The 27035-nt window shown below is 35.4% G+C and overlaps 1 protein-coding gene across 7 annotated transcripts in view; it reads left to right on the plus strand.

Moving 5' to 3' along the window:
- The first annotated feature begins 232 nt into the window (after window positions 1–232).
- The window catches only part of LOC106061814 (sodium-coupled monocarboxylate transporter 2-like), a 33671-nt gene continuing 6868 nt past the window's right edge, over window positions 233–27035 (plus strand). For 2 of the 7 annotated variants that reach the window (XR_008776696.1, XM_056021535.1), the window contains exons 1-13: window positions 10525–10684; window positions 11779–12232; window positions 15366–15431; window positions 16069–16120; window positions 16277–16344; window positions 17319–17473; window positions 18676–18816; window positions 21831–21960; window positions 22689–22777; window positions 23571–23686; window positions 24866–24933; window positions 25084–25170; window positions 25885–26066. Coding sequence is in view for 6 of the 7 variants with exons in the window: in XM_056021535.1 (XP_055877510.1) it covers window positions 11831–12232; window positions 15366–15431; window positions 16069–16120; window positions 16277–16344; window positions 17319–17473; window positions 18676–18816; window positions 21831–21960; window positions 22689–22777; window positions 23571–23686; window positions 24866–24933; window positions 25084–25170; window positions 25885–26066 (1556 nt within the window). In the remaining variant the exon portion in view is untranslated. The other 5 variants (XM_056021538.1, XM_056021539.1, XM_056021537.1 and 2 more) reach the window with 5 other exon arrangements.

The raw sequence follows: 27035 nt of genomic DNA on the forward strand, positions 1-27035 counted from the left end.
TTCCCAAAATGTAACTATTTCAAAAACCTCAAATATATCGTCACACACACACAAAAACTTTGTCCTAAAAGACGGCCATTCATCTCAAATAATACCGGGTGGTAAAGGTCGACAGGAAAGTACACACAAATCTTTTGTCAAACGGGATCCTCAACACCGGAACTTGGACCGCAGGAAATTTTTAAACCATGGATGAAACAGGAAAGACAGTACGTGGGGCGTATGGTGGAGTCAGAAACGATGAATTATCAAAAGGAAGTATTATGTGCTATGTAAAAGGAAGTATTATGTGTTATGTAAAAGTAAGTATTATGTGCTATGTAAAAGGAAGTATTATGTGAGGAGATTTTATTCAACGACCGTGGCTTGTTGTGCAAGAACTACTGAGTCTACTCTATTCAAAAGGAAATGAAAGGGCCCTTGCTGTCTAATCAAACACATAATTGTAGACTTGGTAGAAAGGCACATGTCCCGAGTATCATCTTATCCTTTAGATCAGGGGTTCTTCACCTGTGGGTCGCGACCCCTTTGCCAGGGGGTCGTCTAAGACCAACGGAAATATGGGTTTTTCATCTATTTTCATCGAATTTTTTTCCCATCGTTGATCATTCCGGGTTTATTGGGTTTAATCTCAAAGGGACATTACTAGGATTTATTTGTTGACTAATAATGAAAAACAAATCATAAAGTTAGTGTGGACATTCCTGGTGCAGCTAAAATATACAAAATGTATGTTCAACAGATTTTATCGAGCCGCTGACCTTGTAAGATGATACACTTTTTCTTGTTTACATATCCTCTGATACACTTTTTTCTTGTTTACTGTTTACGTATCCTCTGATACACTTTTTCTTGTTTACATATCTACTGATAGACTTTTTCTTGTTTACATATCTACTGATACACTTTTTCTTGTTTACATATCTACTGGTAGACTTTTTCTTGTTTACATATCCTCTGATACACTTTTTCTTGTTTACATATCTACTGATAGACTTTTTCTTGTTTACATATCCTCTGATACACTTTTTCTTGTTTACATATCTACTGATAGACTATTTCTTGTTTACATATCCTCTGATACACTTTTTCTTGTTTACATATCTACTGATACACTTTTTCTTGTTTACATATCTACTGATACACTTTTTCTTGTTTACATATCCTCTGATACACTTTTTCTTGTTTACTGTTTACATATCTTCTGGCTAAGTTATAGTGTTAAAAAAACAAAGTAAACATAGAATTGTAGCTTCTGTAGTTTTAACAGGCATGATTGAGCTCAAGGTCGGCAAACGTTTTGGTCACATTGCGCCAAAGAAGCATATTCAGCCCATTGGGTGTTCTAATAATAGACACATACCAAACATATCTGGTTCTATCAATGATGGATTTTCGAGCTTAATGCTAACAAAGTAGGCCTACTCTGACCATTGGCTGCCTGGTCGTGCGGTTTGAGCGCTGGACTGTCGTTCGGATTTATCGACGGTCGAGGGTTCAAACCCTGCCCGCTCCCATCCCCCGTCGTCCTGCGGGAGTTTTGGACTAGGAAGTAAACAATCTTCAACTCTGAAGGAACATCCGAATTATGTATAACATTTTACAAACATTTTACATATATATTGATTTTAAAAAAAACCTGTTTTCATTCTTTAACCTAAAAAATACAGTAGCATAGAAAAAGAAGAGAAAGAGATACAGAGATGTGGAGACAATCTAATGGCGTCTAAAGATTTTCGGACCCCGTAATGACGGGAGGCCGAGAAACGGACATGTTGACAACAAACTCAAAAAGGGCTAAGCAAACATTTCTTTACAACTACAATTTTCTAGATTCCGACTAGATATAGAAGTAATTTGAATCTCCTTCAATCCTTCAGGGGAAACTTTACAGTCGGAACTGTAGGCTATGTCTACAGAGTTAGATTCTTTTGTTGTTTAATATTGTAGGAAGTGGGTCTACACAACAAAAGAAAATGCCCCACTTAAATACGCCCGTTCTTATGCAAAACTCTTTGCAAGAATATTACACCTCGGTTTTTTTTGTTTATTACACCTGGGTCCTTAGGGAATTTACCTATACAATAAAACCAGTGGCGTAGCTAGAGTATATGATGCCTGGTGCGGTACCTCATCTTGATGCCCCCCCCCAAAAAAAAAAACAACAACAACAACTAACTAATTAATAACATTGCAAAACCTGTTCAGAATAATATTTATTCATAAATCAAATATTGTTAATTCAAAAAAATCACTTTTGCATAAACATACTACAAATGAATTTTACGCGCTTTCTTGCTGGCAAAAGTATCAATAATTTTATCGAAATCCATTTTTTTTCCACCAGCTCTTGTTCAATGGACAAAATGGCCAAATTAGTGAGTCATCGTTGATCGCAAGTAATAGCTAGGACGATATTCGGGACTGAATCATCTAGCTGATATTTATTTATAAAATTCAAGAGCTCAACAGGTCTTTGTTTTGGAAATTCGGAGGCTTCTGATGAAACTGTGACAAACCCTTGAAGCCTCTTTCGCTCCAGCAGAAATTCGTTTTTATCAATGTCGCTAGGAGTACTATCGAGATTGATTTCGACCTGAGGATTTAATAGCTGGGAAGGCGACAAAAATTTATATCTATCTGCTACATCATGAAGTTGCTCGAATCGGGTGATTATTTTTTGAACAATCCTGTCCAAGGTAGAATAAATTTCCCTTCGTAGCTCTTCTTTGTGTGTAAGTACAGAGTAGTCACTTTTCTCACCAGGCATCTTTTTCTTTTGGCCAATACGTTTTTGAGGTTCTGTACTGATTCTCAGATCTGAACACACGCTTTCGGCAAAGGCAATGCTGGCTTCAGCGATGTCCTCTCGATTACTACTTTAAAATGTCTCTAATGTTTTTAGTTTGATTGAGCAGTCTTGAATAGACAATCCTTGTTTTTGAAGGTGGAATTGCGCATCATTAATTTCAGTTAATACAGGAGCCCAAAATCCAAGATAGGTGAGAAAATTAAAAGACTGAACAGCAACCAATAATCCACCTGCTTCAGCTCTAGTCGATGAATTTTCCTCTCTGCTAGTTAATGTCTCCAGAGTTTGAGCAGGCAATGAATAGTGACTTCTAGAATACGTTTTTGGACACCGTAGTTTTGACCTTTCATGACCGCAGCATTATCATAGCCTTGACCCCTGCAGTCCATTATGTCTAAGCTATCCGAACGCAGTTTCTCTAGAATCATCTCAGCGAATCCAGCAGCATGCTTGTCCTTGTGTCGATGAAGTCAATAAAAGACTCACGAACCTGCACCCCGTCATTATCCATGACAACGTACCGTAAAATTTGGGAAGTTAAATCCAGCTTTAAGATGTCAGGTGTACTGTCAAAAATAAATTCATTTTGTATTTGTGGAGACCTGTATGTATTCGGTCTGGAACAAAGGTTAGTTCGAAGCACATGCTTCCTCAAGAGTGGATCGTACTTTGATAGTAAATTTACTAACTCTCCAGGTTTTCGTCTCTTGTATAATCAAATCTTGGGCCTTGTTGTCAATATTGTTTCCTATTCTCAGGCGAACTTCAAGTTCCCTCCAAGCAAGCGATGACTGAATGTGAGCTCTGCTGGTCCCATGTTTTTCTATTTCTTATCTTATCTTATATAATACAGACGTTACTTCAAAAAAGAAGATGATTACGTCCTACGCGTCATGCATTTAGTCATGCATATTAACCAATGACTTAAATTCTGCCAAGTCACTGGTTTTCCTGGCTAGCTCAGGCAACCCATTCCATGCTCTAATAGCACTAGGGAAGAAGGAGTATTTGTACAAATTTGTCCTAGCATATGGGGCGAGGAATGTGCCTTTATCTTTGTGTCTTTCAGAGTATTTTATTAAATTTTGTTTTTGTATTTGAAGATTATGGTTCAGTGTTTTATGTATTATTGCTACTTTACTTTTGAGCCTTCTGTCCTGAAGGCTTTCTAAATTTAGTGATTTTACTAAAGGTGTTACTCTAGTCAAATGTGAATATTCGTTTGTTATGAATCGCACTGCTCTATTTTGTGTCTGTTCTAGTTTCTTAATGTTTTCTTGAGTTGAGGGGTCCCAAACAGAGGATGCATATTCTATTATTGGTCTAACCAAGGTTAAATAACATTTTAGTTTTATGTTCTTATTTGATTTATAGAAATTTCTTTTAATAAATCCTAATGCTTTGTTTGATTTTTTTGTAGTTTCATCAATATGTGGATTCCATGACAGTTTTTCATTTATTATAACACCTAGGTATTTTGCGTTTTTAGTCTGTGTTACTGGTTTGCCATGAATAAGATAAGTGGAATTAATTTGTTTTAGTTTTTTTGTTACTCTTAACAACTGACATTTTTCTGGGTGGAAAGACATGCTCCAATTTGATTCCCATTTCTGTAATTCATCTAATTCTCTTTGTAAAATATCTGTGTCTTGTGTTGTTTTTATTGTTCTATATATTATGCAATCGTCTGCAAATAATTTGACTTTTGTTCCTGAAGTAATGCAATTTGGTAAATCATTTATGTAAATTAAAAATAGTAGTGGACCCAAGACTGTTCCTTGAGGTACACCTGAGTTTACTGTTATCGGTGTTGATTTAGAGCCATTTATTATTACAGTTTGTTCTCTCCCTATCAGAAAGTCTTTAATCCACTGATGCAGTGGACCATTAATGCCGAAATATTTTAATTTTTTAAGCAAACTATGGTGGTGAACTTTGTCAAAAGCCTTAGAAAAATCTAGTAAGATAGCATCTATTTGTTCACTATTATCTAAACCTTTTGAAAAATCATCAATTAGTCCTATTAGTTGTGTTTCACATGATCTATATTTCCTAAAGCCATGTTGGTATGGTGTGAGGACATTATGTTTGTCTAAGTGGTTTATGATGTTGCTACATATTATGTGTTCTAGGATTTTACATGTGATGCTGGTAAGTGATACTGGTCTGTAGTTTCCTGGGTCAAATTTTTCTCCTTTTTTAAATAGGGGGGTGACATTAGCTTCTTTCCAGTCCTTTGGTACTCTGCCCTGGTTAAGTGAAGCCTGAAAGAGTATTTTGAACACTGGGGCTAGCTCATTACTTAGTTCTTTGAGTAATCTAGCTGGAATACCATCAGGTCCAGAAGCTTTATTTGGTTTGGTGTTGGCTAATAGTTTTTGAATTCCATTTTCTTGTACTACTATATCTTCTATGTTGTCTACTTGGTTCAAATTCAGTAATATGTCTTTGTCTCCTGGGGCTGAGAATGCTGATGCAAAGTATTTGTTTAGAATGTTTGCTTTAGTTTCATTATCATTATGTATTATGTTATGTTCATCTTTTAATGATGCTACGCCTGTTGTTTCCATTTTCTTAGACTTAATGTATGACCATAGGTTTTTGTTGTTGTCTTTAGATATTACATTGTTTATGTATTCACTCTGCAGCTGTCTGCTTACTTTTTGGGTTAAGTGTTTAATTTTTATATACTTTTTGTAAACTCTTTCTGCATTAGTTTCTTTAAATTTTCTATATAGGTTTTCCTTCTGTTTACAAAGCTTCTTTAGTCTATTATTAAACCAGCATTTATTTATTTTGTTTGATGTGTATTTAGTTGGTATTTGATTTTCTATAATGCTTTTAAGATGGTTTTTAATGAAATTCCAGAGGTCATCGACTGGTTGGTTAATGTCTTTTTCTAATAAGAATGTTTGTTGAAAGTTTAATGCAGCTTGGTGTAGTTGTGTTAGGTTACATTTATTCCAGAGTAAGATTTTTCTTTTGGGTTTTGTATTGGCTACTGCTTTTATCTGACTGTGTATTTTTATGATCTCATGGTCTGATAGACCAGGGATAATATCATAATCAACTACTAATCCAGGTCTGTTGGTTAAGAAGAGATCTAATGTGTTGTTTAATCTAGTTGGCTTTTTAATGATTTGATCTAAACTTAGGTTGTGTAAAGTTTCTATGAAAAGCTCATTTATGTCCTTAAGGTTTTGGTGTTTATCTATGGTTAGTGTTTTCCAATTTATATCAGGTAGGTTGAAATCACCCATAATCCAAAAAACTGCATTTTTATTTGTCTCTTTAAGTGTCGTAATCTGATTACATAGTTCCTGCATGTATTCTAAACTAGAATTTGGTGGTCTGTAAATGCTGCCTATTATTAGGGATGTTGAGGTGGTATTAATTTTACAAAATGTTGATTCTATATTTTTTGAGTTAGGTAAGGTAATTTCTTCTGCTATAAGAGTGTTTTTTATTGCTAAAAGAACTCCTCCATGATTATCAGCCCTATCTTTTCTAAAAATTTCATAATTACTATTGAAAATTTCTGCATTATAAATTTCAGGATGTAGCCAAGTTTCTGTGCCTGCAATTATGTCTGGTTTCTCACATTCTAATAAAATTTCTATGTCTGCTGTTTTGTTCCTAATGCTTTGAAAATTTATTACTAAGGTTTTAAGGTATTTTGGTGTTACTTCTTTAGTAGGTTTGTTTAGTGAGGCTGTTGTATTAATTTTAGTAGATTTAGGTTTAACAGGAGTGGATCTGGCTAGTGGTTGGTGAGTTTGGTTTGGGATGGTGTTTAGGATGTTGTATGGGTTAGAAGTGTCTGCATCAAAGGAATCAAACAGTCCTGATGTAAACTGAGGTAACCCACACGGTACACAGTGCCATGATGCATCTTTGTTGCCTAAGGCATAATACACAGGTGTATTCATATGGAGACATGATGCATGGTACCATTCATCGCAGGTGTCACATTGAATGGCTTTCTGTTTCATGGTGCATACTTTTTTGCAGATGTTGCATCTATCTGTAGATCTAGGCCCTGGATTTGACTCTACATCTCCTGCTATTAATATTAACAGTGATAGGTATTTATTTCTGCTGTGTCTGATTGAGAACTTCCATTTGTGATGGGTAATCTTCTTTAGTGTTATGGATGTGTATGTTAGGTTATTTTTTAAGTTGCTTTGATCTAAAGTGTGATGATTGATTATGACTGTTGTTTCTTTTTTAAGTTTAGTGTTGACTAAGGTAGATCTGGTTCTGTGTTCAGCTAGTATGTATTTAGTAATTATTAGGATAAATAGCCAGAGCAATTTCATGATGACTGTTGTTGATTTTAGTTTTTAAAGGGGTCTAGTCTAAATCTAGTTTAAGGTTTACAATGCCTAATTTATGTCTAAATCTAAATAGAAAGCTAATTTACAATGACAATTAAATCAAATGAAATGGTTTATTTATTAAGTTCAGAATATGGACCTAGACGACCTAGATCTAATTCTAGATCAATATATTTACGTGTATAATTAACTATATAGAATATTACTATTAGTTATTATTAGTAGTATTAGTAGATGATTAGTAGATCTAAAGCCTTAATTAAAGTCTCAGTCTAAGTCTAACACTAAAACTAGACTAGACTGACTTGACTATTTTCGGGGATAACCTCCACCACTCATTGAATCCATCTTTGGATTTAAATGAAGATGATGAAATCTTAACAAACGTGGCCCCTTTACATTTAAGGAGGGAGAGGGCGGTACTTACGGCCTACGAGCGCTACAAAAGGGGCGACTCTAGGCTACCCACCACAATCTTAGTGCAACAGTGGAGAGAGAGGAACCGCATAAAAGTGCGATCGTTCCTCTACATTGCGGCCTATTTATCAAAATCAGCTGGGCTCTCCACTGATTGAATTCCTATTAGAAGAATTAGTACTTGCCCTCCGCGGAGGAGATAATCGGCCCCACAAATAAACATGTCCCTTATAGGGCAAGAGGGAGCCACCAAGAGGCGATTAACACCTGCCATACTCCAAAACTTGGCATTAGCTACACTAAAGTCCTACCCATCAGATGCCATTTTATGCTACACCGATGGGTCGGTAATGAGGGACCCCGATAGATCTGGGTATGGGGCCCTTATAGACTACACTGACTGGACAGAACCAGAGATGCCGATTTCTCCATCTGAGCTTAAAAGGGTTTTGAGGCGCCAGCCAGACTAATCAGTCTTGAGCACTGTCCATCATTTTGTTTACGTTACAGTATTACAATTAATTAGTTAGTTAAAAAAAAACTCGTAGAAAACAAACGTTAGCTTATTGAAACATTACAATAGAATTATTTCAAAAATTAAACTATTAAGAATCATAAAGAAATGAATAAACTAAGACAATTGTTTAGAGCTAGAGTTTAGAAATATATTTGTAAACTCAATATCTAGATTAAACCAATGGACTAAACAATGGAGTAAAAAAAGGTTGGCCTATCTTCTTCATCTTCTTTATATTACAGAGCATTGATCAGTGTAGTAACAACATGTACCGTGTGTCCGAAATAAATGTAGTAAATTAGATTCAAACTGTTCTATAGCTTACATTGTATTGAAGAAATAGTTAAGGAGATTAAACAAAATAGCGACATGACTAGTTTATAAATCGTTAGTTCATGTTTAAAATACAGTAGTTTATGTTTGTTCGTGTCCATACAATTAGTCGTTTTTATTGAAATGCTCAGGGAAATAGGAAATTAATACACTCTGGGAGAATTTTGGTGCCCCTTTCCCCTTGGTGCCCTGTGCGGCCCGCATCACCCGCACATTGGTAGCTACGCCACTGAATAAAACAGTTACTAATTGTCCTTTAAAAACAAAATTTGGACGAGATGGATGTAATTTACTTCTATTAGGCTAGATTGTGGTTTAAAAGTTGCAATTGTTAACCCTTAAAGTTAAGCTGTTTTACAATGAGTGCATACAAAATGGAATTACAATTCTGAAGTTTAGAGGCTAATATACCACACGCATTTTAAGAGTTAAATACGTTTATTTTAATCGTAGCATTAGTCTTGTACCCACACTTCTATAGCTGGTGTGACCAAGCAATCATCCCTACCAGTGTTCTAAAACTAAATGCTAGGTGTATGAGTGAAGTCATTCGCTGGTCCAATTCAATTTATGTATAGAAATACGATAGTTTGGCAGCTCAGAATGCTTTGAATACAATTATTATTAAACAAAAAATAATCACTAGTTGCTGTTTGAATTCTTTTTTTTTTTATTCACAACTTCTTGAGTTGTCCTTGAGGTTAACGTCTGCTTGGTGCAATGAAACGTGACCTCTGAGTCAAGATTGAGTCGGCGTTAAATAAACACTGGCACATAGAACAGTTCAAATAAAATAATATTTTTAACCAAACTGCGGTACCATTTTTTTTTAAGCAAAGGAAGAATAAGAACTAAAATGTTGGCTTATAGGCTTCACAGTGTAAGACAACTGAAATCACATTGATAGATGTCGATATTAGCCTACTTAATGGATTAATCGGTTGACTAATTTGTGCATATTAGATAATTTCTTCGTAATATTTTTTGAAAGACTAACGCTGAGCTAATTAGATCTCGAGCTTTCGGTCCGCAAAAAATCTTCTCAATAGCTGATGTCAATGCTGACGTACATAGGTAAATAGGTATGACCAATTTACAACAATAACAAAGACCATAAGTATTATCTCCCCTTCTTTTCTTTTAGTGACACACAAACAATCAGTAATTGAGGCATTTTATAATCATTTTAATTAATTATTAAAAAAAATGTTTCAATTATTCAAATTGTGTTTGTAGTGGAGAGGGGTTCACAATTATAAATAGATTATGAAACAATATATTGTTGGCCATGAAACTATCGACAGGAAAAGTTGTTTATCCACCCCCATACAGCAGATTAGAATTTTAGATATATGTGTACTGTTTTAGGACCGATTCATACTAAATGGAATCCACATATTGATGAAACTACAAAAAAATCAAACAAAGCATTAGGATTTATTAAAAGAAATTTCTATAAATCAAATAAGAACATAAAACTAAAATGTTATTTAACCTTGGTTAGGCCAATAATAGAATATGCATCCTCTGTTTGGGACCCCTCAACTCAAGAAAACATTAAGAAACTAGAACAGACACAAAATAGAGCAGTGCGATTCATAACAAACGAATATTCACATTTGACTAGAGTAACACCTTTAGTAAAATCACTAAATTTAGAAAGCCTTCAGGACAGAAGGCTCAAAAGTAAAGTAGCAATCATACATAAAACACTGAACCATAATCTTCAAATACAAAAACAAAATTTAATAAAATACTCTGAAAGACACAAAGATAAAGGCACATTCCTCGTCCCATATGCTAGGACAAATTTGTACAAATACTCCTTCTTCCCTAGTGCTATTAGAGCATGGAATGGGTTGCCTGAGCTAGCCAGGAAAACCAGTGACTTGGCAGAATTTAAGTCATTGGTTAATATGCATGACTAAATGCATGACGCGTAGGACGTAATCATCTTCTTTTTTTGAAGTAACGTCTGTATTATATAAGATAAGATAAAAAAATAGACCTTCAATCTTTGTATGCACTGCCGTGTTTTATTCTGTTCATATATTTCGGTTGCGTGTCTATATAAACACTGTTTCACATCCCACGTAAGGTGAAATCTGGCCAACAGAAGTGAATGATTCTCGGGACTTGTATGCCAAGTAATTTCTAGTCATAACATTTTACATTATTTAGTTAATTTTAAAAAATCTCACCAACAACCTCGTGTCTCATTATGTGTAAAGTGGGGGAGAGATTTGTTTCTTTATTTTCCTAAAACAAGTAGGTTATTATTTTTAATTATAATATAGACGCCTACAATATAATTGAAGTACATAAGTGTCATAAGTGTTCTTTCATAATTAAATTTTGCTTTGTATATTTTTTCTTCACTGCTCTTTAAAAGACTGTTAGTATACTATTGCTTTAGCACATTTGAGACCAAAAGAAAATCTGCTGCCGAAGACAAACGTAGACGGCGAAAAGAAAATCTAAATCGACCACCTGCGGACAATGGTTATGCTTGCCCTGGATGTGGCAAAATATGTAGGTCACAGCTGCGACTGCGTAGCCACGGGGAATACTGCATTCCTCACTAATCTTCGGACTCGAAGACTAGCCTTATTATTATTATTAGCACTAAGTGTAGGCCTTTATGTTTTAATGTAGGTCGACATACAAGTCATAAAATAGAAGAATACAATGAACAAATATTTACAAAAAAGTTTTCGTTGACGATTTCTCAATATTGAACAAGTTACCTAAAAAGTTTTTCTTTTTTGAAAGACAATTACTCTTTTATGCAGTTGATTAAAATGAATGAATAGATTGACCTAGGAACGTGCGTAGGACGTAACGAGTTTCCTAGAAATTTGACAGTTTATGTATATCTTTTGGAAAAAAACAACAACCTTGGTTTGACCGTTATAATTTTTCAAAGTATAATAAAAATTAAATTTAAACTTGGTTTGGAGGTCTAGACAATCTATATTCCAAGCATACATACGTCAGCGGGTATTCCCGCAGGTAATCATTAGAGTTAAATAAATAAATACCTTTTGCGCACCGTCTTCTAAGCCTGGATCTATAATAGGCATATCATTATAGTTTTATATACTCCTAGTAGATGTATTTATACATGCGCTTAACCAGGATTTATTTGTTCAGAAAAAAAAGGGGAGGGAGAGAATGGGGTGGTGGTGGTGGTAAAAAATAATAATTAAAATAAAATCTAGTATTATTTAGTAATCACGGGTGACCCATAACCCAAAAATACGTTTAAGTAAAGTAATCGCTCTTACAAAAAGTTATCATCTTTATAAAGGAGGAATTGTCTTAACATTTTTTTTTTAGTTATTTGTTATTTTATTTGCAAGGCAATCGATGGGCTTTGGATATCATAAAGATTGCTGAGAGCCACCATTGAGAATGTCAGAACAGCTACCCAGTGGATACAAGGAGCCATTTTATAAAGGCGAATACAGCTTCAACACAGGTAGGGTACATCAGTTCACATGGGTAGACTACCTGATCTTTGCAGCTATGTTGGCTATCTCAGCCAGCATCGGCGTGTTTCACGCCATCAAGGACCGCAAGAAGAATCTGGACAACTACCTTATGGCCGGAAGGCAAATGAGCCCGATTCCAGTGGGGCTCTCTCTACTGGCTAGCTTCATGTCTGCAATCACTTTACTCGGGAATCCCGCGGAAATATATCTGTATTCTATAATGTACTTCTGGATTGGAGTGGGCTACTTCCTGTGTATTGCAGGCGCATCACACATCTACCTACCTATGTTCTATCAGCTGCAAGTTACCAGTGCCTATGAGGTGAGTGAAGTTACTTGGGAATGGTGGCTGGTTTTACATATAGCCAGGCATGTCAAACTCATTAAGGTGTATGGGCCACATAAAAACTTTTTATGACCTGAGGGGCCGCAGCCTACTAGTTTTATGTAAATTAGAAACAATACAATAGAATACGTTAATTAATAGCATACCTGTCCCTTATTTAGCTAAATTTGTAGTACAATTTGGTAATTATAAATTACTATGATTACGCATTATTTTGTTTGTCCTGATGCTTGACATATTTTCTGGGATACAAGTTTATTAATGTCAGGTGGAAGTTTGTTTGCCACTGACACTTTCATTACTGATGACAAATTTTGATCAGATTATCTCGAACGGTGAGATGTTTTTGTAGATTTCATTATGGAAAAGAACTGCTCACAGAGATCAGTGCTTGCAAACATATCTAGAATTCTGGCTGCACATTTCCGCAATTCTACATACATTCTACAAACTGTAAAATTTTGACAAGCCACTTCTATATACTTCGCTTTCAAAAAGAATTTGACTGCAATTCTATCAGCTCTAGTTGCACATTATCAGCAGCATTTCCAGAAGCAAATGAAAATGGAGATACAAACAACGAAAATTCTTGATTGTATGAAACCAAGTCACGAAAACGGTCATTTAAAGCATCTTTACAAAATGTCGCAACCGTATTTAATCTTTTTAGTTCCTGACACGTTGAGAAGTGAACAAGATCTTTACTTCATATTTGGTTTATCCACTGTTGTAATTTTGCTTTAAAGCACTTAACATCATCACACGCAGTTGTGACAATTTGTCTTTACTTTGAAGTTTCAAATTCAAGTCTTGCAGGTGACCAGTGAGATCAACTGCAAATGCCAAATTCTGAACCCATTCTTCAGTTTGGAAATGTTCAACAGGTTCACCTTTCATGTTCAGAAACAATACAATTTCCTCACGCTGTGCAAAAATCTCTTCAATACTTTATTACACGAGAGCCAGCGGACTTGTGTGTAGTAGGGAACACAATCAAACAAAATAATTAATTATCAGAAACATTGAATATTGGCGATGCTTTAAATGGAGCGACTGAAACCGGTCTTATGACATTTTGGAAATGTAATTGCTTTGCGCAGAATGTTTCTTAGTGAATGATGAACTAAAAATGAGCAAATTTAAAATTAGCATCAGTCTCTCTTATTTATGCAAGTAGCTTTGCATCAAAACTATTTCATTTCATGGTTGGTGCGCCATCCGTTGTTAGACTAGCTAGCTTAACCAAAGATAAATTGTACTGAAATATCACATCCGGTAATATCTCAAAAGCATCCTTGCTTGTTGTGGTATTATGCATAGAACACAGCTCAAGTTGCTCATTGTGTATCATAAAATTCCTGTCACAAGCCCTTATGAATATAACCAACTGTGATACACCCGTCACATCAGTTGACTCATCGAGAGCCAATGAAAAGAATTCAAAATCAACTGTTTTGTTCTTTAATTGTTCATGCATGCTGACTGACATGTCATTTATTCTATCTACCACAGTGTTCAGTGTTCCTAGTTAACGCTATTTCTTTGAATGCTTTCACCTTTTCTGGACAAATTACTTCGGCTTTAACGACACACCCCTTCATAAAATCACTTTTACTAAAGGATTTGCTATGGCTTGCAATTAAGTTTAACAAAATGTAGTTTACTTTCACTGCAGACTCACTCTCGTTGTTCAGTTAAACAAATACTATTTTGCATTTGAAGTAGCTTGTCATCTCTTATTTTCCATCGTAATAGTTTAAAATTATTTTGAAAAATTTTTATGTGGCCAAGCGGGCCGCATGCAAAGTGCTCGCAGGCCGCATGCGGCCCCCGAACGCCGTGTTTGACATGCCTGCATATAGCAATTAAAAAAAAAATCAATCCTAGCTCAGATGGAAAGATTGAAACTGTATAATATGTCTGTAATGTTGCAGTAAGAAAAATTAAAAACTGAATCTGAACCTCTTCGTATTAGTACACCAGCAAGGCCGTTTCTAGGTGTTTTGTGGCCTAAGGCCTGAATAAGATAGGTTACCTCAGCTCTTCTATTGAAGATTGTCATCAATTAAAGGATCAGTTTCAATCTATCTAGACGGTTCAAGTTGAATGTAAATAATGATTGCAACCGATGACCTTTTTTTTTAGCTCAGAGCCCGCAAACAAATTTTATATCTGACTAGCTATTTTATATCTAGATAGCCTAAATTTGGCTATCTGGTTCATATTTAGAGTGTCTATACTTGATTAGTTGATCTACATCTAGATAGTCTATTTCTGACTGTTTTATATCTAGAGAGTCTATATTTGACTAGCTATCCATATCAGAGTCGAATGGCTAAAGGCAAAATTGTAGGTCGAGGAATCAAAAACTGGCGTATGAACTGTGATTTTAATTACAAAGCTTATATCAACTCACTCTGTCTGTCTGTCTGTCTGTCTGATAAAATGTTTGTAAACGTTATTTCTCCCTCATCCGATCTCGGATCAATTGGAAATTTTGCACAATAATTTCTTGCACCTGACAAAACAAGAATCAATATAACAAAATTAACCAATTCATTAATATTTAATTATTTTGTTTGGTATCAAACAAGCAAAAGAAGTAGTACTTGACAGATGTGGTGTTATAAGTTGAATTAGTCCCATTGAGGTTGAGGAGGGTTGAGCCCTGAGTTCAAATTCAAATCGTACAACTTTAGTTTTAATACAGGTTAAAAGCGATGACGGTAACATTCACACAGATGCCCCTTCCCTGACCCTTTTTCCAAATGGTTTCGACAAGTGATATGATCATTTCTCTAATCGCACAGATTTATTATTGTTAGTCTAGAGTCTAGAACTCTAGATCAATGATGCCCAAAATATGGCCAGCGTGTCACACCGGCACCTTCGACACGGACGTCACGGTCACACCCAGGCTGCGACAAGATTCCATCGGTTCGCAGAAACGTCGCCACAAAGTGTACAAAATCCCCCCCCCCCCAAAAAAAAAATATTTTTTTTTTAAATTTAATAAGTTAGAAAAAATATTTCACTACGTTAGGGTAAATGGATTGGTACCGGTAATATTTACAAATGTAGACCTTTTTATTTATGTATTTTTGAACAGTACCTAGAGCAACGTTTTTCCCGTGGTGTCAGGACTGCAGCCTCGCTGGTCTTTGTACTACAGTCTGTAAGTAGGTTAGTTCTTGAGTCCACAATTTTCTTTTCATTCAGAAAATTAAGACAAAACCAAAAGGAAATACAAAATTAGTCAAGTTGATAACAATAATTGTGTAAGCTACTTTACCAGATGAAGTAACATTTTACAGTAAAATATAAGAATACTATTATAATATTAAGGTTATAGGCCTACCTAACTGGGGGGGGGGGTGTTAAGAACCGGGATGTCTTGGGTTCGAATCTCAGTGAAGACTGGGATTTTAAACTTTGGGATTTTTAAGGACGCTCCTGAGTCCGTCCAACTCTTAGAGGGCCTAACATTATTTAGGGATAATAAAGGCGGTTGTGCGTTGTGCTGGCCACATGACATCCTCGTCAACTGTCGGGCATAGAAACAGATGACCTTTACATTATCTGCTCTAGGGACCATGAGGTCTGAATTCTGAATGGGGTGCTTTAATTTAACATGACTGTTATGTTATTCAACCCAAGGTTAGATAATATGCATATTTTTATATTGTGTGACAAAGTTTATCCCAGTCTTCCGCCCGGGTCTCCACATCTCTTCAATACAATTTTGTTTATGTCCATTTTCTAATAATAGACTTAGGCCTAAGTACTACTACTTCAACTGTTCTATTTCCTAGATCCTATACATGGCCATAGTCTTATATGCACCAAGTCTAGCCCTAAATGCAGGTACATGTAGACCAAGTTTATTTTAGTTTTTTTAGGATCAGTCAAGAAGGAAATATAATATACAGCTATTCCATGCATAGCAATAAATATATCTGTATATGTATGTAATTTTTCAGTAATCTCAATAATAAATTATTGCTTGTGTTCTAATCCAAGTGACTGGTTTTACATTGTGGGGTTCTGTTGTGGCTATTGGTTCCATTGCTACACTGTATACCGCATTTGTAAGTTATTTTTTGAAAAAAAATAATTATTTGTTTAAATTATAACAAAGCTAATCTTGTTAGATGCACAATTATCGCAAGACAAAATGTAATCGCAAGGGCTGTGTGACTGAGTGGTATAAACCACTTTGCCACCCATCGGGGGGCGGGGGAGCCGAGAGTTCGAATCCCAACTCTAGCCGAGTTGTGTTTACTGAAAAACTTTCACTGGAGTCCTGTTTGCTACCCAATTAGCGACCGTCCCCCACCCCCTGGTGCCACTATGAGGCACCGTAGTTTGCCAGGGCACATGTTTACTAGATTGACGATAGTGCACTGACCATGCTATAGGCCTAAACTTGAAACATGCGCTATAAAACAAAAATTCATGGAACAATATTGAAGGCCTTGAAGTCTTGAAGTGATATTACGAAAAATAAGTACATGTACCTATTTTACTATATTACGAAAAATAAGTACATGTATTTTACTAAGCTTTGAAAGATGTTATAATAATAATAATAATAATAATAATCCCATTGTTATAAAAACCGAGGGGGTAATAAGTAATAACAACTGACCTCACAGATACCTTCGAGGCCCTTAACATTCCTAAGAAGATTCTCGTTGCCTGTCAGAGGGCGGCACTACTGCAGACCTGCCACATCACCAGAAAACTCCTCAGTGGACACTGATAATGGGACTACGATGAATTTTGTTTCTCTTTAACGAAACTTGACCCTGGCAATGCCAGAGAATGAATACTCGTTCGTTTCTAACATAATAATAATAATCTTTATTATCCGTGAGGAAATTTGTTTTTACAATTGTGCATTACATAAAACAATACATGATTAGAACAAAGTTAGTGCTATAGCAGTCACTTTATTTTAACTGCATTTCTACTTAAGTACTAAGAATTATGTTCATGGCGGCCACTGATCTTTGACCAAATAAAAGAAAGTAATTGAATGACAAAATTTTCTTATGGCCAGGGAGGGATGAAGGCGGTGCTCTTCGCCGACAGTTTCCAGGTTCTGACCATGATGACCGCACTACTGGCAGTGCTGATCAAAGGTGGCATGGTGATAGGTGGACTGGGTCCAGCCTGGGAGTCATTGAAGAGGACAAACAGATACATCTGGGACGAGTGAGTGGACATTCTTTGCTTTGAGGCTGAGTATTGAAAAAAAATAATCTTTTTCTAAGAAGTGTGTATACTTCTAGTATGTTTTAACTGTGCACAAGATGTGTATTTTGTTATGTATGCTACAGATATTGATGTGCATTTTGTTATGCATGCTACAGAAATTGATGTGTATTTTGTTATGTATGATACTGATATTGTGTGTATTTTGTTATGTATGCTACAGAAATTGATCTGTATTTTGTTATGTATGATACTGATATTGTGTGTATTTTGTTATGTATGCTACAGAAATTGATGTGTATTTTGTTATGTATGATACTGATATTGATTAGTATTTTGTTATGTATGCTACAGATTATGATTTGTATTTTGTTACGTATTATGTTCATGGCGACCGCTGATCTTTGACCACTAAACAAAATAAAAGAAAGTAATTGAATGATAATTGATTTTTTTTCTCGGCTTCTCAAGTCGTCAACAAATGTTAGTAATGTTAAAAAGAAAAAACAATAAATTGTGATATGGTTTTATTTTCACTTAACTATTGCTTGCTTGTTAAAATGCCTCTATTCAAGTCAGAGCTTCATGGAACCTCGAACCAGCCAGGAACCTGCATGGACAGCTGATCTCAAAAATGACTCTAACGATTTTCCTAGAAATTTAACAGCTGATGTATATCGCTGTGGAAATAAATACTAGTTCGTTGGCCACACGGGGAAAACTCTAGTCTTAACGCTATTATTTTTCAAGTAAAAAATGAAATAGGCCTAAATGTAAATTTGGCGAGAGATTTGAATCTAGTTCTACGTCCAACATCGGTTTTGAAAAAAACTATCGCGTTCTTGAAAGGTCTATCACTATTGGGAATTTCTGAATGTAAGGCTTTATCGATTCAAGAGTTTAATAAATTAATGTTAAGGAAATTTCATACTTATCGTTTAAGTCTAGATCTAAATACTTAACATTGGAATATTTAAAGTGTGCTAGGTCTATACATTCGTTTAAACAGAATTCTTTCTTTGCGAGAAGGGAGATGGGGGACGTTGTTCCATTGTTTTTTAATCTAACATTCATTACTTTTTAAGAGAAAAACAATCGCTCAATTAGTTGCATAAAAGAGGTAGGCTACTATCTTTTTTAAAAAAGTATTTAAAATGTTTTTCTTGTTATAAAGTAGGCCTATATATTGAACTTTGCCACAGCACCACAGTGGATCCTTCAGTCCGGCATACTGTCTGGTCACTGGCCATAGGCGGCTATTTTACGTGGGTGGCTATTTTCGGCGTGAACCAGACCCAAGTACAGAGAGCTGTCACCACTCCATCACTGACCAAGGCAAAAATGTGAGTGTCGAAATGAAACAAAGATATTTGAACTTTAAATATTGTGCCATATGCATTAAGTCGCAATAGGGAGGTAATATTGCCATAGAGTCTTTGTACCATATGTAATGTGAAGTTTGAAGCCAAGCCACTCAAAGAACTAACATATTAGCTTGACATAGTAATGTCAAGGAAGTGAACAAATGTCATTTGGTAAGCTCTCCCAGGCCCCATGCAGCATCACGTCATGTCATAACATTCAATTCAGTAACTTCTTACAAGTCATGGTGTCATGACACTGAGTTCAGTAACTTCTTACACGTCATAGTGTCATGACACTTAGTTCAGTAACTTCTTACATGTCAAAGTGTCATGACACTTAGTTCAGTAACTTCTTACACGTCATAGTGTCATGACACTTAGTTCAGTAACTTTTTACACGTCATAGTGTCATGACACTCAGTTCAGTAACTTCTTACACGTCATAGTGTCATGACACCCAGTTCAGTAACTTCTTACACGTAATAGTGTCATGACACTCAGTTCAGTAACTTCTTACACATCATAGTGTCATGACACTCAGTTCAGTAACTTCCTACACGTCATAGTTTCATGACACTCAGTTCAGTAACTTCTTACACGTCATAGTGTCATGACACTTAGTTCAGTAACTTCTTACACGTCATAGTGTCATGACACTTAGTTCAGTAACTTTTATACGTCATAGTGTCATGACACTCAGTTCAGTAACTTCTTACACGTCATAGTGTCATGACACTTAGTTCAGTAAATTCTTATACGCCATAGTGTCATGACACTTAGTTCAGTAACTTCGTACAAGACATAGTGTCATGACACTTAGTTCATTAACTACTTGCATGTCATAGTATCATGACACTTAGTTCAGTAACTTCCTACACGTCATAGTTTCATGACACTCAGTTCAGTAACTTCTTACACGTCATAGTGTCATGACACTTAGTTCAGTAACTTCCTACACGTCATAGTGTCATGACACTTGGTTCAGTAACTTCTTATACGTCATAGTGTCATGACACTCAGTTCAGTAACTTCTTACACGTCATAGTGTCATGACACTCAGTTCAGTAACTACTTAAATGTCATAGTGTCATGACACTTAGTTCAGTAACTTCTTACATGTCATAGTGCCATGAAACTTAGTTCAGTAACTTCTTATACGTCATAGTGTCATGACACTCAGTTCAGTAACTTCTTATACTTCATAGTGTCATGATACTGAGTTCATTAACTTCTTACACGTCAAAGTGTCATGACACTTAGTTCAGTAACTTCTTACATGTCATAGTGTCATGACACTTAGTTCAGTAACTTCTTACATGTCATAGTGTCATGACACTCAGTTCAGTAACTTCTTAAATGTCATAGTGTCATGAAACTCAGTTCAGTAACTACTTAAATGTCATAGTGTCATGAAACTTAGTTCAGTAACTACTTAAATGTCATTGTGTCATGAAACTTAGTTAAGTAACTATTTAAATGGCACAGTGTCATGAAACTTAGTTCAGTAACTACTTTAATGTCATACTGTCATGAAACTTAGTTCAGTAACTTCTTACACGTCATAGTGTCATGACACTTAGTTCTGTAACTTCTTATACTTCATAGTGTCATGATACTGAGTTCAGTAACTTCTTACATGTCATAGTGTCATGACACTTAGTTCAGTAACTTCTTAAATGTTATAGTGTCACGAAACTCAGTTCAGTAACTACTTAAATGTCATAGTGTCATGAAACTTAGTTCAGTAACTACTTAAATGTCATTGTGTCATGAAACTTAGTTAAGTAACTACTTAAATGTCATAGTGTCATGACACTTAGTTCATTAACTTCTTACATGTCATAGTGTCATGAAACTTAGTTCAGTAACTACTTAAATGTCATAGTGTCATGAAACTTAGTTCAGTATCTTCTTACATGTCATAGTGTCATGAAACTAAGTTCAGTAACTACTTAAATGTCATAGTGTCATGATACTTAGCTCAGTAACTTTTTACACGTCATAGTTCCATGAAACTTTGTTCAGTAACTACTTAAATGTCATAGTGTCATGAAACTTAGTTCATTAATTTCTTACATGTCACAGTGTCATGAAACTTAGTTCAGTAACTACTTAAATATCATAGTGTCATGAAACTTTGTTCAGTAACTACTTAAATATTATAGTGTCATGACACTTAGTTCAGTAACTTCTTACATGTCATAGTGTCATGACACTGAGTTCAGTAACTTCTTATACGTCATTGTGTCATGACACTTAGTTCAGTAACTTTTTACATGTCATAGTGTCATGAAACTTAGTTCAGTAACTACTTAAATGTCATAGTGTCATGAAACTTAGTTCATTAATTTCTTACATGTCACAGTGTCATGAAACTTAGTTCAGTAACTACTTAAATGTCATAGTGTCATGACACTCAGTTCAGTAACTACTTAAATTTCATAGTGTCATGAAACTTAGTTCAGTAACTTCTTACATGTCATAGTGTCATGAAACTCAGTTCAGTAACTTCTTAAACGTCATAGTGTCATGACACTTAGTTCAGTAACTACTTACATGTCATAGTGTCATGAAACTTAGTTCAGTAACTACTTGCATGTCATAGTGTCATGACACTTAGTTCAGTAACTTCTTACATGTCATAGTGTCATGACACTGAGTTCAGTAACTTCTTATACGTCATAGTGTCATGACACTTAGTTCAGTAACTTTTTACATGTCATAGTGTCATGAAACTTAGTTCAGTAACTACTTAAATGTCATAGTGTCATGACACTCAGTTCAGTAACTTCTAACAAGTGACACTCATGACTAAATGCTTGAATGTCTTCTTGATAAGTACAAACGACAATCTTTGAATGGCCTCTGTGGTCAACTATTAGTCATGGGACGGTCCCAATAAGCTCCCTCACACCCCTTGAAAGCTCTCTCACCATACTTATTAACACCACTGCTTCTCACTAAACGTTGTGACCTTTATTTTTGTCTCTCAGCGCCATGTGGATGAACTTCCCAGGGAAATGTTTTATCCTGTTCCTCTGCTGCTTCATTGGCATCTACATGTCAGCGTTCTATGAGAACTGTGACCCCATCAAAGCCAAGTTTATTAGTGACTCTAATCAGGTGTGTTTCTTGACCTTTTTTTTGTCATCACAACGGATGTGCTTTGAACATTAATGAGTATTTTTTTATTTTGAAAACTATTCAATACTTGTACTTCACTATGTTAGTAAAATTGTAGTCTAATAATATATGTGTTATTTTGTTCATATTCTCGAATGGAATATCTCATACTATGAGCTCCTTCAATTTTATTTTGCAATAGTCCTTTATTTTTAGTCTTCAACGGAGAGTCTCCTAATACAATATAACACTTTTGTAGATCTTTAGACAGAATCTAAAACAAAAGCTTTATTTTCTTAATAGATTTTGATTAAGTTTACAGAAAATGATTAACAATTGAAATATTAAAAAAAACAACAGAAATTAACAGCAACAGAGCAGGGTTCTCAATCTGTGGGTCGTGTCCCCTTGGGGGTCGATTGACGATTTGGCAGGGACCATCGAAAAAATGGATTGTTTTGTCTATTCTTCTGTTGATGTGTGAGCGGGGTGGGGGTTGCGGCAGAGTTGGGGGGGGGATTGTAAAAAGGGGTCGCTGAGCTTAAAAGATTGAGAACTGCTGCTATAGAGACACTGGAATATAAAAGTCTATGTCAGATCATTAATATTTTAATTTATAGCCTGGGTAAATACCGTGACTAGAATATGTGCGCTAGCTGGCAAGTTCTATGATAGAATTGAAATGTTACTAAATGCAAGTTAAAATTCTCATGTGTTCCCTATGCCAGGTGTTACCAATGTTTGTGATGGATGTATTGAGTGACCAACAGGGTCTTCCAGGTCTTTTTATAGCTGGTCTCTTTAGCGGTGCTCTCAGGTATGTCTACGTTACGTAGGCCTACACCAGAAACATAACCATACATAACCTACAATTGAATACCTAATTATACACTCATCTCTAATAGTACATCTTCATAATTGCGCAATTCTATTTGTACGATATTCTGTGGTGTTAGTAAAATATATTTTTCTATCCGGAAAATTTAAATTATAATAATAAAAATATTAATTTGAAGTGAAATTAACAAAATAATTAAGAAATGTGTATAAACCGTGTAAAAATACTAAAATGGCATGTTATTAAACCTTAATTAGAGAATTGTCTGAGACACTCTTACTAGTGAATATTAACATTTGACTAGAGTAACACTATTATAAAATGCATTCTAGGACATAACTCTAAAATAGCAGTAATTGCTTACATAAAACACTAAACAATAATTTATTAATACAAAAAACACAATCTAATAAAATACTCAGTAAGACACAATAATAAAACACATTTCTTATTCCACATACTAGGACCAATTCCTACAAGTGCTCTTTTTTCCCTAGTGTCTTTAAAGCATGGTATTGGTTGCCTGAACCAGCCATGAAATGACCTAAAAGAGTTTTAGTTTCAAATTAACATCACTAATTAGGTTAAAACATAGAAATGCGTTGGACGTAATTAATATTTTTTTGAACGAAGGTCCGTAATTTATAAATTATGATTTCACGTATGATATTAAACGCAAGGTGTGCATTATTTGTATGGCATGGTCGCAGTACATATTCTTTTTATTTATGAGTAAGTGAAGATATAAATAGAATCTTCTTCTGTCCACAAGTACTCTTGCTTCTGGCCTGAACTCGCTCTCTGCTGCTGTGTTTAAAGATGTGATAGGACTGTACTGGAAGGATAAATTCAACGACAGAAGTGCCAGAATTCTTTCTATTCTCATAGGTATGCAATATTTAACTTTGTAGTGTAGCTGGTTCCCATATGTTAATGTTACTGTAAGAAAACATATCTATTTTGTATAGACTTAAAATAGGACAACATATTTTCAAACGATGTTATGTTTAAGTTTTAATACAAAAAGAAGGGGAGAGAAACTGAGATTTACCTTATATTATGCCCTCAGAAAAAACTAATTTTGGTTCCCTTTGAAATAAAAGGTCAATGCTTCTTTCGAGGGTGTATTACAATAATATGTAATTATTTCGAAATCTCGTATTCGATACTATTAATTTTCTCCAACACACAATCGCCATTCTTCTGTCGCCAGTCTTCTGTCGCGAACTGTCCTTTCTACGAATGTGTACCTAATCCATTTTATCTAGACGTTCTCGCTTTCGAAACGCCTAGTACGTTCCAACAGACTAAGACTCTAATCCGCGAGTGGCTACATTAGGAAAGGTTCAAATCCTGGGAGAAATTCAATAAGGCCAGACCTAGAAGCCTTTTCAACTCTTCAAACAATGTGGCGCTCTAAGGCACTATCTCTACATAACAAAATACGAATCTATAATACAAACGTAAAGTCTGTCCTTCTACATGGTTCAGAAATTTGGAGAGTCACTAAAACAAATATGGAAAAGCTCCAGACTTTTGTTAACAGATGCCTACGCCGGATATTAGGAATTAGGTGGCCAGAAAAGATAACTACTATCGATTTGTGGGAGAGAACTAGACAAAAGCCCATAGCCCAAGACATCACAAAACGAAAATGGAGCTGGATAGGACACACCCTGCGAAAACCAGCTACCAATGTTGCAAGGCAGGCACTTGACTTGACCCAAGCAAACCTGGAAGAGGTCAGTCATCAGTGAAGCTGAGGGTACTGGAATGACATGGGAGCAGATGAAGAAAGCTGCTCAGAACCGAGTTCGGTGGAGAGGTGTGGTTGCGGCCCTATGCTCCCCTGGGTGTGCACAGGATTAAGTAAGTAAGTAAGTAGAAGACCGGTGGTGGCAGCTTGAATGGTTGGAATAGATGATAATAGCGTAGCCGTAGAATACGACACTGCCAAGTAAGTTCATAATTCGCCCAAAAAATGATGCCGGTTGTCTACACTGCAGGCCACATTTAAATATCTTGCATAAGTGTTTGTCTAACTCTAAGTGTAACTCTTGTCTATAGTCATAATTTTTGGAGCCATCTTACTTGGACTCGCATATGTGGCGTCACTTCTTGGCAATGTTCTTCAGGTAAGCCAGGATTTGTTAAAAGTTTAGAATGTAAATTTGAGTTAATAAATCGTTTATACTAGTGTTTATTTTTTTAAAGAAGAGCCATACATTTTAATTTTAAACTGAGTAGAAAACAAAGCGTTATATCTGACACATGAACTTCTACAGGCAGCCTTGTCTCTGTTTGGTATCATTGGTGGCCCTTTGCTCGGTGTGTTCACTTTAGGAATGTTCTTCCCATGGGCTAATTATATTGTAAGTCAAATATTATATATATACACAACATTAAACAAGAGAAAACTAAAAAAAATACTTGAAAAAGAAAACAAACTTCTATTAAGTGTAACTGTATCAACTAGTTTGTAGCAGTCATGTAAATTTGTAATAGATCTATATAAACAATAAAAAATCTGCGATTACAAATATCTTTACCAATTGATTTTGTTAAGCGCAATTTTATGCTTTTAGCTTTCTCACTACGCAATGATCATATCACGTGTCCGGACCAGTTGGGAATGGTGAAGGGGGAGAAATGCATTAAATGCATTAAAAAAAAAAGGTATACGACTTGAATTTTGAACTCAAGCATCCTAAAGGGGACTAATTCAGCGTATACACCACATCTGTCAAGTACGATTTCTTTCCCTTGTTCGATACCAAACAAAATAATTAATTACCAATAGCTAATTAACTGATTAATTAATATTTTTTTTTATTTTCTTGTTTTGTCTGGTACAAGAAATAGTTGTGCAAAATGTCTACTTGATCCGAGATTGAGTGTGGGAGTAATAACATGTAGGCCAACAAACTTTTACCAGACAGAGTGAGTTGATGTATACCCTCTTACGGGCCATCTCGAATTCAGTTAATAAGCAAAAAACTTTTACAGTTTTATAAAATGTAATATATTAACTTTTCATGTACAACCATAAAGTTGGAATATTCCGGTTTTTTTTTGTTCGTCTCCAGGGCGCCTTTTGTGGACTCTTTGGCAGCTTAATTTTACTGTTCTGGATTGGAGTAGGAGCCGCAGTGTACTCACCGCCGAATTTAAAGGCGTTTCATTATATCAACAACTGTAATCTATCTGTTCTGTCCAACGATACTATAGCCTCGATGTTCGCTAACGTAACCAAAGTGATTGATACGAGGTAGTTTCTATCAAATGTTGACTATATAGCAAGTAGACTAGTAGGTATCCATTTATCTAGTTCATCTAGACTTATAACTGCCAGGAAGTGCTGCAGGCTTTTTTTTTTGTGGTCAAATTTTATGTTTTATGTAGATTTTGTGATTTTGATGTATTCCCTAAGTAGGCAAATTACAGGGTGCCACTATTTCTATGAAATAATAAGTCTCACCGACCCCCTTTGTTGGGGTGAATTATATATAGGCCTATATATATATATATGTGGTCATAAGGTAGGTATGCCCACGGAATGAGCCTAACCAGAATTTTTATTTTGGAGAGCCTATTTAAAAAGTTATGTACCAGTGCATTCATATGTTTGTTTTGTGAACCAAAGAAGACGACATACTACCTAAATGTCGCTAATGCCATTTGTAACTTAGCTTTAGATATTACACTACACTAAAACAAAACTTGTGCCTGGCTGATTGGAAGTGATTTGAGAATCGAAATCTTGAGCTGAGCAAGGACAGTGTTGAATTCTGAAAAGCTATTTTGAAAATAGCATTGGAGGGGGGATTCCCCCAGGATGGAAAACAAAGTGTGTGTGTGTGTGGGGGGGGGGAAATTGCCATCCTATGTGAAAACTTTTGGCCATAAAGTTGTAGCATTAGAATCTGGAAAATCTGTGCTAGCCTTTTTTTTTAATAAAGGTGTCCCCTTTCAGTGAGTGTTAGTTTGTAAAATGTTTTACATATTTCGGATGTTGCTTTAGAGTTGAGGATAATCTACTTCGGAACGATCGAGACGACAGTCAATCGCACATACTGCACGACCATGTCGCCATCTTTAAGAGTTTCGATGTTTGTGTGTGTGTGTGTGTATGATCAAACATAAGTGTAAATATCTTAAACGTTAAAACGATGAAATTAAAAATAGAATTAGAGCTTGTAGTTTGCTTTAATTTTCCTCAGTCTGTTGCTTGAATTCT

This window comes from Biomphalaria glabrata, chromosome 2 (genome assembly GCF_947242115.1).
Source record: "Biomphalaria glabrata chromosome 2, xgBioGlab47.1, whole genome shotgun sequence".
NCBI lineage: Eukaryota > Metazoa > Mollusca > Gastropoda > Planorbidae > Biomphalaria > Biomphalaria glabrata.